General features: G+C 36.6%; 1 protein-coding gene across 1 annotated transcript in view; it reads right to left on the minus strand.

The window, feature by feature from the left end:
• Positions 1–19,749, minus strand: part of LOC126366131 (protein Wnt-10a) — a 39,253-nt gene that overhangs the window by 871 nt on the left and 18,633 nt on the right. Inside the window, exons 3-5 of the mRNA XM_050009114.1 lie at positions 11,995–12,112; positions 10,665–10,836; positions 473–604 (exon numbers count right to left, since the gene is read on the minus strand). Coding sequence (XP_049865071.1) covers positions 473–604; positions 10,665–10,836; positions 11,995–12,112 — 422 coding nt within the window. The remainder of the gene's footprint in view (positions 1–472; positions 605–10,664; positions 10,837–11,994; positions 12,113–19,749) is intronic.

Genomic DNA, 19,749 nt, shown 5'->3' on the forward strand with positions numbered 1-19,749 from the left:
ATCTTTCATCAGAGACGTTCGTTATGTAAAAATTGACGATTCAAAGTGTAACTATGTTACCTACTGATATTTTTGAATTTGAATCATTAGTAAAAGACCGCATGAGGCATTATAACCTTTAAAAAAGTAATGAAATGAAAATATATTGTCATAATGTGGTACGTACGTATATAGATTGAAGAAATGCTTTTAGCGCTCAGCACATTTAGTCATATTGTGACATATCTACAATAATAATTCCAAGTAGGTATACTTATCTATAAAAAAACCTATTTCTAATATTGTGTGATTGCGCATATTAAATTACGTCCACATTATCAAAAAAATATTTCTTTTGTAGATGAATTGCTTTAATGTAGCCTTTTTAATACTCTACTTTTACCGTACCTACGATTCCGTCACTTAATGACTGCCACTTAACAATATAAATATAAGTCGGAAGCAGAAACGGCACAAGATCCTAATTTCTTACCTTCCGATACTGCCGTTTGATGGTAGATGCGACGACCCTGAAGTCAGGCGTGGCTCGCCAGCAGGTCTGCAGCTGACAGCTCCCGGAGAGGCCGTGACACTTGCAGCGCACCTCCATATGTGACGACAGGATCTGGTGACATAAAGGGATTTAATATAAGGTAATAGATTCTGAAGGCACGTGAAACTATTGTTAACTCTTTATTTAACAGTTTATATATCATGACAGAACGTCAGAATTTCACACAAGGCATAAAGAACAGCCACATGGAATCAATTCATCTAAGAAAGCAATATTGCAATTTGACATTTGTGCATAATAAAAGTAAGTGCGTAAAGCAAACAAATGTCAAATAGCAATATTGCTTTCTTAGATGAATTGCTTCGATGTGGCCAGTTTAAACCCTCAGTTCAGTTTATATATTATAGTAGAATCCTTTTTCAGTTGATTGAGAAAGTGATTTATGTCATAAACATAAATAGGTTTATGTGCCGCTAGAAGGATTTGGGATCGATCAGTTTGCGGCGTGAAAACTTTGCCAACTCTTGTATTTTAACCTATTCTACTACTCGCATTGCAATTTTATCAGATGCCATTAGTTATGTACCTATGTAATGTATAATATTTAATTCATCACTGATTTAAGAGCCACGCTCTTGTCGGTGTAGCATTATCGATTCTTGTCTACATAACATAAACTGCCTATATACGTCCCACTGCTGGGCACAGGCCTCCCCTCAATCAACCGGAGGGGGTATGGAGCATACTCCACCACGCTGCTCCACTGCGGGTTGGTGGATTCTTGTCTATTAAAGACAAATACCTTCACCTACTTATAAGACACAACGTTCGACTTCTCTTTAATCTATTCCATGTAAGCTCTTCTTGGTCTTCCCCTTCCTCTCTTTCCCTATACCATCCCTTCTATGATGTTTTTAATAAATTCGTCGTGTCTTTTCCCTTACTCTTACTAGCACTTCCTCATTAGTAAAATACTACTTCCTCTTTCAGTCCAATATTTAATTAAAGTAAATTATATATTAATTACTAGTCTAATCTTTCTTAACTCTTGAGCTGTAGAGTAGGTACAAAAGTTTATCGTGTACCGTTTAAAATGACTACTTAATACTTAAACTTAATAAACTGCTACTCCACCAACCCGCAGTTCATTGAGGGGAGGCCTGGTGCCCAGCAGTGGGACGTATATAGGATGTTTATGTAATCTTAATAAATTGCTAAACTTTGATCATAACTTAACTAAAAGAAAATAGACCAAGAACAAGTAGATACACAACACAATGATAAAGGCCGAAACAAAATTAGATCGCCCAAGGCGTACGATTGCTGGCGCGCATTTTTCCGAGGCTCAGAATCATAAATCTGAATTGTCCTCATACGTGCCCCATCTTCGCCACAATTACGTGATTCCGCCACCCACCGCACTAGCTCATAACATTTACATAATTAAACGCCTCGCCGCAATCACGCTGACGTCTTAATTTCGCCAACGCCGCCGGCGCACAACAATTTCCCAAATTGAGTCGGAGCAAAAATTCAAATAAATCCGCGTTTCGGCCCGCCTCTCGATCTCGGCCGGCCCTAATAACCCGGTATTAAGAGCGTCCGCGATAGAATTCGCCACCCAAGACGTTTGTAATACGTCGTAATGAAGCTGGAATATTAAAAATGGTTGGGAACCGCTTATTATGTTCTCACCTCAGCGGGCGGGTCATGATATACGGCGGGTTAATGTGGGCCCTGCAGCGCACCACTCGATAGTTCGTGCTGCGCATGCGTCAGCTGATACACTTCGCGTCACATCGGGTTTTTTAAACATCAACTAGTACCTTTGTATTTCGAACCGGTTACTACATAATGATGTGAGCAAGTATTCTTTACATAAGCCATGTCAGAACCTATGGCGGCTCAAAATAACTCTGACACCAGGGTTGATGAGGTTGGTCATGCACCTCAAAAGAAGAAGAAGATAGAAGAAGTTAGCCACATTTGGAATCCAAAGATGGGCCGGGTTATGTTGAATTGGGTGGTGACAGTTTATCAGCGTCCTATAGACAGACAGTCTAATCATATTTTTGACACGACACAATCCGTTTGCTTACTTTTAGGAAGCGCTTGGGGACAATAAGCAGGTGAATTTTCCTCATTCTTATTACTGGCTAATGTCTTTACATTATAAAGATCATTGAGACATTAGCCCACCTTCTAAGAACTCGTCTTTCATCGACCTTCGACGTCTAGACTAAACACTGCGTCATTTAGCACAAACATTGCAGTAGCTAAAACTATAACAGCCTCTTAGAGAAACACATTTATTGTCTAAAATGGCTACAATTAAAAACGTGCAACTCTACATTATGAAATGTAGAATATTTTTAATAAAGGCGCTTACAAAGTTGATGCAAATCACAGAATAAGGAAAAATACTTCCATATATCATGCAACGATTATTTTTGCATACTGCCATTACATTGAATAATTATGTACCCGGGTAATGAGAAAATAGTTAATTATCAGATTAAATCTCTACAGTGCCATCTATATTATTTTTGGGGAACGTAGCATGGATAGTCCATCATTGCGTTACAGGATAATATATTTTTTTATTATATAAATGTATAAATTGTATAATAATGTTCATATTTATTCCGGGTCGATATCAAGTGCTGTGGATCTTCTGAATTCTTATACCGTACCATTAATGACTGCAAGTAATCTTCCGATGACAAAAGGAATATAATATATTGTTTATGTTATATTTTTATCAATTAATTAGTCAAAGAATATAACAATTTTGGACTAAATATATTCTCTAAAACAGAACAATTAATAAAGCAATTATCAGTTCATTCACGTTTGTGGATCCCAAATATGTATGCGCAATCAGAGCGCAGACGCACAAAAAAAGAACTATATTCAAATCGATATCGAACAGTCATCGAGACATAACAAAATATTAACTGGATTCGATTTTTTGTAATGTAATTATCACCTCTGCTCTCTAATGTGTACCTAATTTCTTGTGTGGGTCGAAATGCCAGGCCTTTTATAGTTTTGTTCGGGGAATATGTTACACCGCGGCGAACAGAATAGAATAGTTTTCAATTAGTCAAATCACTGCCTTTTTGCTAAACGTCAAAACACGAAATTACTATGGAATTTGTATGAAAAGGCAACCTGTGACGTCATAGAAAAAAGTGACAAAATGTCGCACTTATTTTTACATTTTTCTTTATCAAAATTCATAAATTAGTCACATTAGAAAAATTAAATGTTTTTGTTACCTTTAGATCTGTCTTTATTTAGTAATGCGAATTTGATAATTTATTTTTGACCTAGGAAACTACGCAATTGTTCTCCGAATGTTTTAAATACGTACCTATAATATAGATTTTGGGAACTGAAAGATTCATATATCTTTTAAATTTATAAGTTAGTAAAAACTAAACTGAACAGAAAATACAGACCGTCAAAATATCTGCTACTCGTTTTTAATAATAAAATATTCCAAAAGTTAATGCGAATTATATCCTGACGATATTTTCTCTGTATTACCCGCTTGAGATTACTGGCGTGGAGTCCTGTATCCGTCTCTATTGATTTACTATAAAATCAATACGACAAAAAACGAAAAAAACGAAAACCCATTTAGGCTTGTTTCCAACTAGTCAAATCAGTTACTTTTTACTAAACTTCATAACACAAAATTATTATGGATTTTGCATGAAAAAGCACACTGTGACGTCATAGAAAAACGTGATAAAATGTCGGACTTATTATTACGTATTCCTTGATTAAAATTTGTAAATAAGTAAAAAGAATTTCTTTTTATTAGTTTTAGACAAGTCTTTGTTTATTAATCAGCATTTTATTATTTATCTTAACCCAATACAGGACTCAATTACCACCGATTACGCGTCGGTGTAAAAGCGACCGACTTTATTTTGACATTAATAAAAATATCATCGCGGGGGTTATAATAACCGAGCGTGTCTAACAGAGATCGCACTGGGAGGCTGTTAATTATGTAGCAACAAAACAAAATGGTGGTCGCACGAACAATGGTCAAGCGTGTAGCGGACCACCGTGCTCGACACAATTTTACGTCTGTGGGACGCTACGGTGTTAATTGAGGACTAACTTTGATATCAAATGTGCTAATAATGTTAAATATTATTAGGCTTTGTGGTTTGTCTGACTAGTTTTCATCTCTATTAGAAATCCTGTTTACGTCTGATGGACATAAATATATTAATACCTAGCCTCGTACTGATTGCTTGAATAGTCTTTAGTACGAACAAGAGACGTATTGAAATTCTTCTCGATTTAGATATGTGGTTTAATACGCAATTAATAGTAAGTATTAGCAGTAATATTAAATGAGTGTCGGTTGAGTGCGGTGAGTTGAAGGTGTTGAGAGTAGGGAATACAATCCCGGTCTAGCGGGATCCCGATCTCGCGAGATCTCGTCTAATTTTTCGGGATCAATCCCGAAGCATAATATGACGAGATTCCATTCGAGATTTTTTGATTTGATTATGCTGATTTCCAAAGAAATTTTTTTATTATTTAGTTAGTAATATTGAAGAACAAAGGTAAGTATTTGTTTTCTTTCAAAAAAAATATTTTGTATTAATTATCCTCACTATCACTATCGCAAACAAGCAGTTTTCATCATTTTCAGCCATCCTAACATATTTCGGGATCTCGCGGGATTGATATGTCCAATCCCGCGGGATCTCGAATTTGCGATCTCGAGTCGGGATTGCATTTCCTCCTAGTTGAATGCGATTGGTTCGCGTGTATGACGTGATATGTGACGTGTATGATGCAAGTGTATGACTTGATATATAGCAAGTAGTTATATATTGCCTATTAAATAGGGTCGATGTTCCGAAGACACGTATGAAAACATATTTTTAATATTTTGTTTTATTCTTCAGTCGTCAATGAGGGCCTTTCCACGCTACGTTCCCCAAACACAATACAGATGGCGTTGCACGCACAGATTAAACGTGATAATTATGTAATTTCCCATTGGCATATAATAAAAATATTTTTTACCTACTTAATCAGATACGTATACTATGTTACTATCGATATTGCTACCTATTTTGATCAGAATGATAATGTAACAGCCTCCGTGGTCTAGTGGTTAGAGCGTTAGGCTCACGATCTGGAGGTCCGGGTTCGATTCCCGATGGGGACATCGTCGAAATCACTTTGTGAGACTTTCCTTTGTTTGGTAAGGACTTTTCAGGCTTGAATCACCTGATTGTCCGAAAAAGTAATATGATTCCGTGCTTCGGAGGGCACGTTAAGCCGTTGGTCCCGGCTATTAGCCGTAAAAACACCTCCACCAACCCGCATTGGAGCAGCGTGTTGGAGTATGCTCCATACCCCCCCCCCCCCCCCTTGTTGATTGAGGGGAGGCCTGTGCCCAGCAGTAGGACGTATATAGGCAGTTTATATATAATGTACTAGAAGATGTGTTTTGCCTTGCTGTAATAAAAATGGTATTTATACCCAAAAACAAAGATAAAAGATTCATACGTTTATGCATGAAAGCAGAGGGTTAAACGAAGGCAATACTGTACAGCGCCATCTACATTTTTTTAGGGAATGTAGTCTGGAAAGTCCCTCATTCGGAGTGAAGTGAAGCGAAGAATTGAAAACTATGACAAGTGTTAGTGTTTATAATACCTACTCGTTTTCACGCGAGTTTACTGAATTTGTTCACGCAAGTAATAACCAAGCAAATAAGTAAGTATATTAATGTAAAAAAAAATCATATTAATAAAAATAAAATAAAATTAAATTAAAAAAAAAATAATAAAAAAAATAATAATTTAATAATTTTATTAAAATTAAATAAATACTTTTAACAAAATAAAAAAGTAAATAAATAAAAAATTAAAAATCCCACAAAAAAGACATCAACGGCTTCGATTAGTAAGAATAACCATAACTTTATTGTTTCGATAAACGGTAAAGTGATTTATTAGATACTTGTGGATGATCATTAATATTAATTACTACTAGAAATTTATTTCATGTATTACTCCATTGACCCTCAGTGAAGCAGCGCAGTGGAGTATAGTCCAAACTCCAAGCACTCCTGTCTAGGGAAAGCTGGGGAATGTTCATATATAAATACATTTCTATCATTTATCATTGATAGGAGGTAGTTTCCTAGCTCAAAGATAAATTATGAAATTCTGATTACTAAATAAAAACAGATCTAAAATTGACAAAAATGCTTTCTTTTTTCTGTTTAACTTATTTGGGAATTTTAATAAAGAAAATGTAATAATATATCCGTCATTTTGTCATGTTTTTCTAAGACGTCACAGTTTGCTTTTTCATACAAATTCCATAATAATTTCGTGTTTAGACGTTTAATAAAAAGTAACTGATTTGACTAGTTGGAAACTATTCTATTCAAGACGTGTTTGTAAATCATCAGGTAACAGGCAAATTCTTCTATGTACTAAACTTGATTTACAACTCGCGTTATTTAATTCAATATTGCCTTTTACGAGTTAATAAACGTCTAAGATTATTTGACTCGTTCTACAGCTAATTGTCGTCTATTTTCTATTTAAATACGCATCTGGGAGGCCGTATTAAAGACATAATGTTTTAGTAATAACTAAGGCCATAAAGTGCTTGTAATAAAAAAACATTGTAACTTATCATTAGTTTGAGGACTCTTTTATTGCCATTTCAACCGAGCTTTAGTCGTAAAACGTCGTATTAATTTACCTTTTAATGGTATTTTGTAGGAAACTAGATATTAAAATTAAAAGTAAATATATTTTTTGGCATGGTTCGACGGCTACCGGCTTCAACTTAGCATTTTTAACCCTTAATTTTGACTAATTTGACAGCCAAATATAATTTGGGTTACCTGAAGCTTTTAGTTTGATATTCCAGGAGGGAAAATTTTAAAATTGACCTGTTTATGGTAATGTAATAAGTACTTATTAGACATATAAAACATGACTTTAGTTTTTATACTTTCAGTTTATTATTGCTAAAGCTATAATTATCTGTGTCCTTGAAATATCTGTCCACATCACTGCGCCTTAATAGCGTGCGTTTATATAGAAGTAATCTTTTATTTTGACCTCCTCTTAAGCTTTAATACCCTTTAGGTGTAATTAGTCTCATATCTAAAATCCTAACAAAAAAGTATCTAAAACCAACCTTAACCGTTTTCCATAAATGTCACAATCTAACCCGCACAATATAATTAAGCACCGACTTCAGCCATATAATTAACCACTATAAACGAATAACAAATTAAATAATTTGTATCTACACGTCGTGTTTGTATTAAACAAAAAAATACAGATGTAAATTATATTACTTAATCGTAAATCCCCTTAATAAGTATCTAAGACTTGGTATGCCGCTTTAAATGTCAGATTTGGTTACGGAGTCTAATATAATATGGTAAAGAATCTTTATTTCCGTTAACAGCTTGACCTTTCAACCTTAACGTGATGTATTTAAGGCCGTAAATTAATAAGATGTTTAGCTATACAGCTGTAAAGTTATGTTGGTATATTTAACCCCGGCTGACATGTTTATTATTGGTCGGAAGAGGCCTATTAAATTATTAGAAGTAATCCCCAACAGTAGGTGAGGTATTTTGGCTTAGCTGTCGGGTGTTGTCCGAGTTGTGGAGTTATTGGATGACAAGGCCGGACATGTTTACGTCTCGGACAAGTTACGACTTGTACTCGGAATAGTGGGAATCTCGGAAGCTACTTTGAGCTGTGACTTATAAAGCTATAAGTATGTACAATCAAAGAGCAAAAGTTCAGTCACTGAGCTCAGCGAATTATTAATACATTCCTGTGAAGTCATTAATAAAAGCAGTCAAAAGTTGTTCTTTTTGTTACTTAATGCATAAATAAAATTCGAAAATACTAAGTCAAAAAGAAAAATGTGATTAATTTTTGATTATGTTAGACTAGCTTCTATTTCTAGATTAGCATTTCACGATTTATCTTCGACCCCGTCAAATACTCTATTGTGACAACTAATGGTTCATAATTTCACCACTGAGGTACAGTCATGAGCAATATAATGTACCCACTTTAGGACTCTGTCGCACTAACATATTTGACATTTAGTGAGACTTACAGTTCAATTTGTCAAAAAAGTTAATGTGACATGGTACCAAAGTGTATACATATTAATGCTCGTGACTGTACTTGCATTATTATTTAGGTAGGGATTACATTAGGGGATTACACGCGTGATTCTTCTGTCTGGAGTATCTAAATTTTTATACAAGTTCAAGAACATCAGCCACGTTATTAAAAACGTTAAAATTCCAAATTCCTCTTAATCCGCAATCAACAAAATGCAATCTTTATGATATCAATTATTTTTTATTTCATTCCTTTAATGATTCCAAAATACCACTCAACAACCAACCCGCGCGTTCTAAATAAAATCCTTTTAAGATCGTTCGTTCGTCGATTAAACGTTAATGCCGTGTAGGTACAGTTTATACCACATAAAACGGGGTGTGATCTGAACAGGCCAATGCAATATAATACCATATTTTATAGGCATATGTGTGGTAACGGTGTTCGGACCACCCACACGGGTGATTACACCGAGGTACGCCCCTCGCCCGCTGTCCAATTTGAACTAAATAAGTGTTGCGTCTCATTCTTGACGCCTCACTGGACCATTTTGGACACTACATAATTTTACCCCGAAACAGACAGAAATATCTTGACCTCCTATTCGAACCAACTTGTACCAATTTGTTCGGCCTCGTGAGAAACCCCAAAGTTCTCTTTAAATTGGAAAATACCACCATCATAGTTCGTGTGGTCGTTAAGTCAAAATAGAAAAATAGGGTACGTGTCACATTGTTTTATGATTGAGGATAACGACTGGTTGTCTGTAATATCGTGTTGATGATTGAGTCATTATGTTTTCGTTCTATTGTTATTATTTGTCGGTTTGTCAAAGCTCCGTCCTTCGTGTCCTTTTTTAAGTAATTGGATTGATTTTCGTACTTCACGTTTTTGTTTGAGATCTGTTTATGCGTTGTGGAATTAGTATGCACCCTAGCACGATGATCAAACTGTTGTTATGCAGTCTCTGCTCTAATCAAGTAATTTGAAGTGTGCTCGAGGAGAGGCGTCTTTTGAATTCAGTCGTTCTCTTGCTCTTGAATACATCAAAGAAAGGTGTATAAGTAAGTCTACTTCATAATATTTTGCGATTTTAGCAATGGAAAAAGTCGAAAAAAATTTTAAAGCTTGTCTTTATATACCGTAATTTAAAAATCTAGTTTTAAAGGAAATGCATTCTCGAGTCGCGTGAGGGGCGTAATTAGGTCACTGGTACACGAATCTGACAATGTAGACTTCATAATATTTTACGATTTTAGCAAAGGAAAAAAGTTTATTTAAAAGCTTGTTTTTATAGTTCAGTATATTTTGATATAAATACCTGGCATGTACTAGATAAGATGTTGAAAACTTGAAATATGCCTTAAAATTTTTAAAATCAAACTTGTCTTGTATGTTTTTAAAGTATTTTACGTTCCATACTTTTGCGACGGAAAATTCCATTTGATTATAATCCCTCAAAGTTTTTGTTACGGTGTCACTAACACCCTGTATTTACATTTACATATAATTTACTTTCTGTGAAACTGCTGTTCTGTCGTTCGTCGACAACACTGATTTGTGCAAACTATTGTTACCTAATTGTAAGTTTATTTTATATTAAAGTGAAATGAATCTCAGTTATTACACTATTAAAGCTTTGATTTACAGAGCCCAAGGGGCTGTGCTTTTAGTATTTACCTTTCTTATCTGACTTCAATTCACATTGTTTGCAAGGATGTTTAATTTTATATTACATGTGCGATATTATATTTTCTTAAAAATGACACTGGGAAGAACGTGGAAGAAATGGTAATGGCCACATCAAAGCAATTCATCTAAAAAAGCAATGTTGCAATTTGACATTTACGCATATAAAAGTAAGTGCGCAATGCAAACAAATGTCGTCATCATCATCAATTTAAGAGCCACGCTCTTGTCGTTGCAGCATGAAAACAAATGTCAAATAGCAATATTGCTTTCTTAGATGAATTGCTTCGATGTGGCCGTTTTAACCCCCCTGAACTCACAGATCTGCCAGCATTGTTGTTGTGCACGTTGATCCGGGACTGGAGGTCGTCGTCCTGCTCCCGCGCATCCAGAAACCGCCGGGAGAACTCCATGCCGTACGCCAGGTTGTGCGAGCAACCGCTCCACTCCCACTTGTTGCCGCGCGCGCGTCCTCGAGGGTCGTGAGACGCTCTACATAGGACAGATGATTGGAATGAGACAATTATTTTACTCTAACTACATAGCGTAGCATCACGCCTTTATCCCCGGAGGGGTACCTAGACAGAGGCGTGAATAAAAATAATTGTTGCTTGATATTTGGATCAGGTATTATACAGATATTATACGGTGGAAAATTCCACTTGATATTAACTCGGAATAATGAGCTGAATCATCCCTCTCAGTATTCGTTACGATGTAACTAATAACCCGTACAAGTACATACAGGTAGCCATACAAGTAAGTATGGGTGTTAATGACATCGTAACGAATACTGAGCGGGATGGTTCAGACTATGATTCTGAGTTGATATCAAGTGGAATTTCATGTCGGAAAATTCTTGTTTTTTTTGTTTTTTTAAATTATTATCTGTTCCATAATTTTGCGACAGAAAATTCCGCTTGATATCGACTCAGAATCATGGTCTGAATCAAACCTCAAATTTTTCGTTTGGATGTCACTAACACGCTGTATATAGTATTATTTTGCTAACTATATTGCTTCTCTTTATTTTGATCAGAATAATAATGGCTGGAAGTTTCTTTTTTGCAGAACGTAGCCTGGAAAGTCCCTCATTCGAAGTGAAAGGAACTTCGGGGAGTGTGCCCGCGATGTACACGAGCTCATTCCACCATCACCCTTTTATCTTCGGACTTCCAGACGTACGGCCGGGTTCCACCCCTATTTGGTGGATATTCCAACTATTCGCACAAAGCGCTTCGCGTCGTCCTTCATATTGCACACTGCTAAGGAGTGGAATTCTCTGCCGTCTTCTGTATTTCCGAAAGGCCAGAGTGAACAGCCACCTTCTGGGCGAGCTCGCTCCATCTTAGGCCTCGTCAATGCCTTCGGACAAGTCTGGTGCCAAGAGCAAATTCATCAAAGGTAAAAAAAGAAGCGAACAATTCAAAACTATGACTATGAGATCTCCCCCCAATCAATCAAGGGGAGTTACTCCACCATGCTGCTCCACTGCGGGTAGGAGGCCTGATCATCTCCCGTGTGGGTTTTAAGTTCAATGACCGACCTCATCTACCCTAGTGTCAGGGTTACCTCATGAAAAACCTATTATATGACAGATAAGTCTTCGTAAAAATAAATATTACAATAAAGTATCTAATGATACAATACCTGTACCCCAGCGGGTCACATCCACAAGAGAGCAGGCGGCCCTGCGCACACGCCCTGGCCACCGCATGCGCCACCCCCGCCGCTGTCAGCGCGTACAGGAACGCTGCTTCGCGGATCCCTGGAACAGAATGGTTTTATTTACTACTAGCTGTTACCCGCGTTCACATGAAACCCTACTAAAACCTACAAAAGTTTCGTCCAAACTTTTCCAACCCCTTTTACACCCTCATGGGTTGAATTTCGCATAGTCCTGTCCTAGCGAGCACCTACATCCCAAAAGGAAACACACCAAATTTTAAACACCTAGCATTTATAGCTTCTGTGATTTCGCGTTAAGTGAGCCAGTCAGTCAGTGACCTTTCGCATAATACAGATAAACAACTGCCCTATTTTCCTTAAAACGTAGCATGGAGAATGCTACACCGACAAGAGCGTGGTTCTTAAATTAGTGATGATTACACAGTACATTTTAAATGTATTTATTAAGTAAGTCTTTTTTAATGTAATGAACTTTCAGGGGAAAAGTTCATAGCAAGAACAACAGATTAGTAACCCTGACACCGGGGTTGATGAGGTTGGTAATAATCCACCTCACAACCCACACGATAGTAGAAGAAGATCGCAAGATGACAGTTCTTTTCCCTGACCTCGCACGGAACGATTTTTCAAAAGGAGAAATAGATGATAAGTATCGTCTTATTGTCAAATTAGTGAGATGCAAGATCTTTTTTATTTTTTATGTATAAATCTATCTGTTCAACATAAAATATATGCCAATGAAATACATAAAATGACCACCCGAGAACTATGTAGTCCAGTTTATTCATTCGCATAAAAATTATACACCTGCACGTCTGCACAAATAAAAACAACAAGGACTTAGCAAAAACTGGAAGTGCTATAAACAGGCGTGGTTTAGCCAAGCACCTACGCTCTTGAATGGACCCCCGTGGTGTGAAGAAAAACTTAAATTATTACGGTACTAATTGACAGCAGCTCTTAATAAATGGCGTCTGTTTATAGGGTACTATCATCACTTTATTCCTGTTTTTGTGAACATGTCCATTCAGCCCCCTGTTGCTGTATAAATGCAATAATTAGACTTTATAGAACACCTACTAATGAGACCTATCAATCACTTTGCCATTTTTTCTATTTATTGTCGTAGACATATAAGTTTGTTTCGAAGTTGGGATTTTTTTATTGTTTCAATTTTCATATTAATTTAAAGTTAATTTAAAGTCTCTGAATAATTATAATTAATAAAACACGACCTTTGCATTCGTTTCCGTTTCAATTAATTTTCCCGTGTTTCTAATATTTTTAAGTGTATTTATAAAACGGGCCGCTGGTTTTCTTTAGTTGTGAACAAATAATACAAAATATATTTTATCTTCCTCTTTTCTTATCATATTTGATTTATTACATATTTATATTATTGTGTTAATATTATCTCGGAAAAGATGATTTGGCGTGTTTATTTTATTATTTGTGGTGGTTTTTGATCGCATCTAGTGTTTTAAATCGATGGTGGATATGTCTGGTTCTTTATTTCCCTTATTCGGTGTGTGGTCGGCTCAGCTGAGTTAGTACATTCCTTCACATACTGCCATCACACGGCGGTGGGATGGTGCTTGGTCTGTTATACATTTCACGGTGAAATCACTGTTTAAAGACGTAATTGTAGATCAGAGGAAAAGCTGAGGAAGGGAAACTGGATAAAATCAAGAGAGATCCGACCTTTTGTTAGGTAATGGGACTCTACTTATTAATAATAGATGCAATGCCATAAGTTATTAAGGCGAGTGGTAAGTCATAGTTTTTGTAAAGATAAATCAGTTGTCAGTACGTATATACAGATAAAGACACGTAAAGACAGATTATATAAAAGAAGTGTTCCACCGTCTCACGCCAATCGTCGTAGTAAACTCGCAGATATATAGCGAACAAAGATTTTTACAAAGTTTATTTAAACATATATTCAATCGTCCTACTGTACCTACGTTTATGGGCAAAGAAGATCTATTGAGTACATACTCGTTGAATAAAACTAGTATTTGAATCATGCAACAATGTTCCAAAGCTTGAAGTTATCACGCCTTTGTCGGCGAACAGCGTCCATTACCATTTCAGTGGGTACTTTTTAAAATTACACCAATTTAAAAGCAGCATGAGATGAGGACGCATTCCGATCGTATCGAGATACGCTATCTGTCATACATAAAGTAGTGGAGGCATTCAAGTCCGATGAATCGATTTATAGGAACGCGGAACGCTCGCGACCACCATTTATCTATTTTATTGCAATAAATTAAATAGTGAGTCCATTCCAGAGATGCGAAGATAAGCTATTGCCCTCACACAATGTAATCTTTTTACCATAAATAGCGTGATGGGCGATTTGCATTTGAGTTAGGTCAGGTACAGTCGGTAGCTTAGTTAATTGTGTTCAGTTGTAACTCCGCGAGGGTTAATAATGTGCTATTCTTGCTATTTCATTGTGTTAACGTGAATAGGCCGTAGTGGGCATTTATAACTATTGCGAGCCATCTCCATTTAATGGGCAATTAGCTACTGTTAGGGTTGGGCCACCTGTTCGTGATTGGTGCTCAGTTTTTATTGCAAATGCATTAATCCGTAATGACTGCTCTGCGCCGATTTGCATCTGATGAACGAGTCAGATTCGAAATGAACATGTAGATAGCATTGCTGTCTAATACAGGATACTCATAATTGTAGACTTACGAGTAGTATGATGTACATAAACGTATTATTGATTTTATTGGACGTATGGTTAGGTATCAAAATGTGGACGCATTTAGCTTTTAAAAACTGATACCTAAAGCCATTTCCACGCAGTTGGTTAAGGGGTGTTGGGCCCCTCGCTATGTACGTTGCTTTTTTATGTACGACTACTTATTGTAGATTGCTGCAGATGGCATTAATTACTTGTTGAGAGCTCTCACCAGGTACAAAATTTAAGACAACAGGCCTGAGGGTGCTCAGTTGGGCATGAACCTCGGGTTAGGGCGTCGTCTGAGAGGAAGAATTATTTGAAAGAATTAATCGACTCTAGAGGGTCGATCGCGATAAGCGCTGAATGAAGGAAGTGCTGAATGAGGGAAATATACGTTGCGGCTACAATAGAAGCCATTCAGTGATCGAAATTATTATTTTTGTCATAGATAAACTAAGCTAAATGAGCTCTACACCTATTTACCACTACTTAAAGGTCTTGAGAACCTACAAACAATAACAAATGTTATAAACCCTTCCTATTTTCTTCAGGTTTACTCTGGGTCTGAAGTTATTGACGACTTCCTATTAAAAAAAAAAAAAAAAATTTTTTACCCTGTCTAATAGTCCAAACCTCTCCTCATCACATACAGCCGGTCTCGATTAAGAATCGTATAAATTAATTCAGGCCGTGTGATTAGTACGAGATGGTTTTATCTGAAGAATTAGTTGGTTGGCATACGTGAGCCTAATTGACAAAGGAGATACCAGTTATTGGTGTAATGGCGTTTTTATTCGAAGCACGGGAATTGAGTAGGAATTGGGACAGAGAAACGTCGGCCGTGCGTAACACCAGAGCTTTTAACTCAACATAAAAGTGTAAGCAGAAATGTAGTACAACACCCACACCTCGCCAGTTATGTTTAAGTCCCATAAGGGCGAGCCTATTACCATTAACCAGGAACAGATCTGTCAGGGTTAGGGCAGACCAGCAGGGCTTTAGCGTTGAGGTTGCAGAGAAATAATAAGTCACCGCATCACAAATACAATAGTTTTAAGTTTACGCGGTTATTATTATTATTAAAACACATAATGACGTCATTCTGTGTTCATGGCACTTGCAACAGTGTCGATATATCGGGAGTCTCAAATCCCTGCTTTAGACGCGGTAAGAACCCGTTATGTTTAAAATACAATAGTTATAATATAGAAGAGAAAATTAGTATACAGACAATGGAAAAATAGTAAGTGAAAATAGAACATGCCACTATCATACATAGAAAACTTGCTTTTGATATAAACCTCAATAAGATCCAAATATGAATTTCAACTCATAAAGTTCATTCATAGAACTCGGTGGCGTAAAGTCTGAGCCGGGATTCGAACACGGAACACTATGATGTTAGTCACGCGTTCTCCGAATATGCAATTTGGCAGTCGGATTGCAGTTGAAATGCGGTCCGTCTGTCTTGAGCCTTAAAGTGATCCGGTGTCCATACAAAAGTTGACGTACTACTACAGGAAAACGGATAGGGATCCGGTCAGAACTAAACACTGAACGAATAAATGGAAAAAATACGAAAACATCAGAAGTAACGCCATCTGCTGGCCCAACGTTAATTAGCTGACTGGAACGTATCACCTTAAATAAAAATTTGTTTCGTCCTCAGTTTATCTCCTCTAGAGGGCGCCACATTGAATTTAGCGTGACGTCACGTAGCCTAAAACCACCGGACAATTAAGACGCTTCTAGTGACACCTCATTTGTTAAATTCTGACAGGTGGTTTAGAAGCAAGGTGGTAACAGACGTGCATACATACATTGCGGTCAACACATACCTTTCCTTTTGGTAGGCTTCGCCGTCGGGTAAAAAATAAAGCGTGAAAAATACTAAATAGGCACTTGCCCAAACTTTACTTTTATGAAGCGATATTTGTACCATATTATTGGTACCTACTTGCTAATAAGAATGAGTAAGTGTGTTAAGGTATTTATTGTGTAGGAAGATATTTTCCCATCGGATATATATAATTATTGAAGTGCCAAAATTCACGATTATGTGTAAGATAACGTTTCATACCCCATTGTCTGAAAGAATAATATAGATATTTATACTTATCTGAAAGTACGTAGTTTCTTTTTAGCAAACTACTTATCGCATACTACTTTATATGATATATCTTAGCCAAGAGATTTCGAAAACCAATTTGCAATTCAATTTTTAATTATTATTTTGACTTCACATAACCTAATCAAATTAAGTAAGTAGGTACCTAAACCTAGATAAGATTACGTTAGCGCTAGATTCAAACCTGCGACCTCACAAAGGGAGTTAAGCGTTTTTCCAACAGAGCTACCACGGCTCTCGTACAACTTCAAGCTAATAAGTATGAGTTGAAGATAATAAAAAAATAAACATCATAGTTCTAGGTCAACCAACCGCAAAACTGCGCTCGCGTCGTGATTTAAGATGATTCACTTTAATATAACGATAATCATCATAACTCAGCCATTATCTTTGAGAAGTGATCGTTGCTCGATGAATTAATACGGGCTTAAGTTGAGATGTTTAAATGCTACGATATTCAAGATACTAATACTACATTGGTACGAGTACTGTGTACTTAGTACGCACATAGTATATAAACTGTTATTCAGTCAATTCATTCAATCCATTGTCATATAAGAACGCGTAGAATTTATCGTAAAATCTTTTTCTAAGGTTGACGTTGTGTCTTCAAAATACTGTAATTTTTTTGAGGTTACTTCTTGTAGATTTGCCACACATGGCATTAGCTACTTGGCCGAGCAAATAGGGAGCGCTGAGGGCTCTCACCCGGCACAAAATTTAAGACACGGCGCCCAATTGGGCGCGAACCTTGGCTCATGACGTCGTCTGAGGGGATAATATTTGAAAGAATTAATCGTAATTTGTGGGACGATAGCGATAAGCGCTGAATGAGGGAAATCGTCGACCACGCCAGCGGGATCGGTTCAGGCTTCTGAAGTGTTTGCTGTCACGGCTGATTGGCCACTAGTATAACTAGAGTAATCGGGCCGTCGAAATATCATAAAATCTATTATGATGAAAAAGTACTAAGTACTTAGTGATGATTTTAATAAACTTTCTTCAATGCTCTGAAGGAGCAAAAGAGATTCTACGCGGAAGGAATCGCGAAATGTAGTTCTTGATAATCTGCATATTTTTATTTATTTTATTTATTTTATTTTTTTATTTTTTTATTAGGTTTGCCAACAGACAAAAACACTTTTACATATAACTTAACCTATTTACAAATACTGGACAAGTGCTCGTCCAATTATAGGCAAACACAACATGCTACTTTATTAACGCTACAAAGGACGACAATCTACATAAAAAATAAAAAAAAACAACAGAGAAATAAATCCTAAAAAGAATAAAACAACACTTAACTTAAATGGTTAAAGATCACTCGGCCAAACGAACATTCACAAAATTATTTAATATTTTTTTAAATTTAGGTAAGGAACAGGATAGCAAATCGACTTTGGATTCCTTATAAAAGTTATTATGTTCACGACACATTCTAGGTACAACGCTAAAAAATCCAAGATTGGTTTTAAAGTTCCTGATTAAAAAAGGGCGGAAATTTTGTAATCTAGCATTTGATCGTGGTATCGAGAATCTTAACTTAGCCAGCAATTGTGGACATATAATATGACCATGTATAATTTTATACAATAACACTTGGTCCGCAATCCAGCGCCTATCCCTTAACGAAGTAAACTTGAAATACTCGAGCCTTTTTTTATATGATCCAACCACAGATAACTTACGCTGATGTACCGTTACTAGAAACAAAAATTTCTTTTGAATTCGTTCCAATCTATCGATGTGGCACTTGTAGTGGGGACTCCAAACAGGGGAACAGTACTCCATCAAGCTTCTCACCAAGGATGTATACAAAATCATCAAGGGCTTTATGGTCCTGAATTTTTTACAATTGCGCCATACAAAACCTAGCATTCGGTATGATTTTTTAATTATATTGTTTAAATGTGTATTAAATGTTAATTTGGAATCTAAGACCACACCCAAATCCCTAATTTCACACACTTCTTCTAAGACCGTTCCCTCTATTTCGTAATAGGTGCTCAGTGGATGAACCTTTTTAGTGAACTTTATGTGCTTACATTTCCCAATGTTTAAAGGTAGTCTGTTGTCAGTGGACCAAACTGCCAAGCGTGTAACATCTTCCTGTAATAGCCGCGAATCACAATCGTTTTTAATAATTTTACAGATTTTAAGGTCATCAGCAAAAAAGGAGACACTAGAGTGATGAATAATTTTCGATACGTCATTAACAAAAACTAAGAAAAGTGCTGGACCTAGGTGTGAACCTTGCGGCACACCTGATGGCGCTGCAAATATTGACGATTCGTGCCCACCGACCACTACTCTTTGCGATCTACAGGACAGATATGAACGAAACCAAGAAAGCAACATACCATGAATACCAATACCATCCAGTTTTTCGATTAGCAGATTGTGGTCCACTCTGTCAAATGCTTTACTAATATCGGTGTAGATAGCATCAACCTGCAAGCCGCTATCAATTGCCTCTGATAGTTCCTGAACATGGCAAACCAGGTTAGATACCGTAGACATATTACTGCGGAAACCGTGCTGCTCGGAAACAATTAGTGGTCTCAGATGCGCCGATAAAACTGTGCAGACGATGGACTCAAAAACCTTACCTAAAAGTGAAAGCAAGGAAATTGGTCTATAATTAGATATAACCCTAGCATCACCACTCTTTGGTATCGGTATTACATTTGCTATCTTCCATAATAAGGGAAATGTACCCGTCGCCAACGAACAGTTGAAAACTAAAGCAAGAGGTCGTGAAATAGCCTTCACACAATTCAAAATAAAGACAGCGGGTATGCCGTCAGGACCAGCTCCTTGTTGCTTTCTCAACTTCCTTATTACGCTCACAATATCGCTCTCTGTGATAAAAAAGCCTCCCAAAGTA

This window comes from Pectinophora gossypiella, chromosome 1 (assembly GCF_024362695.1).
Source record: "Pectinophora gossypiella chromosome 1, ilPecGoss1.1, whole genome shotgun sequence".
Taxonomy (NCBI): domain Eukaryota; kingdom Metazoa; phylum Arthropoda; class Insecta; order Lepidoptera; family Gelechiidae; genus Pectinophora; species Pectinophora gossypiella.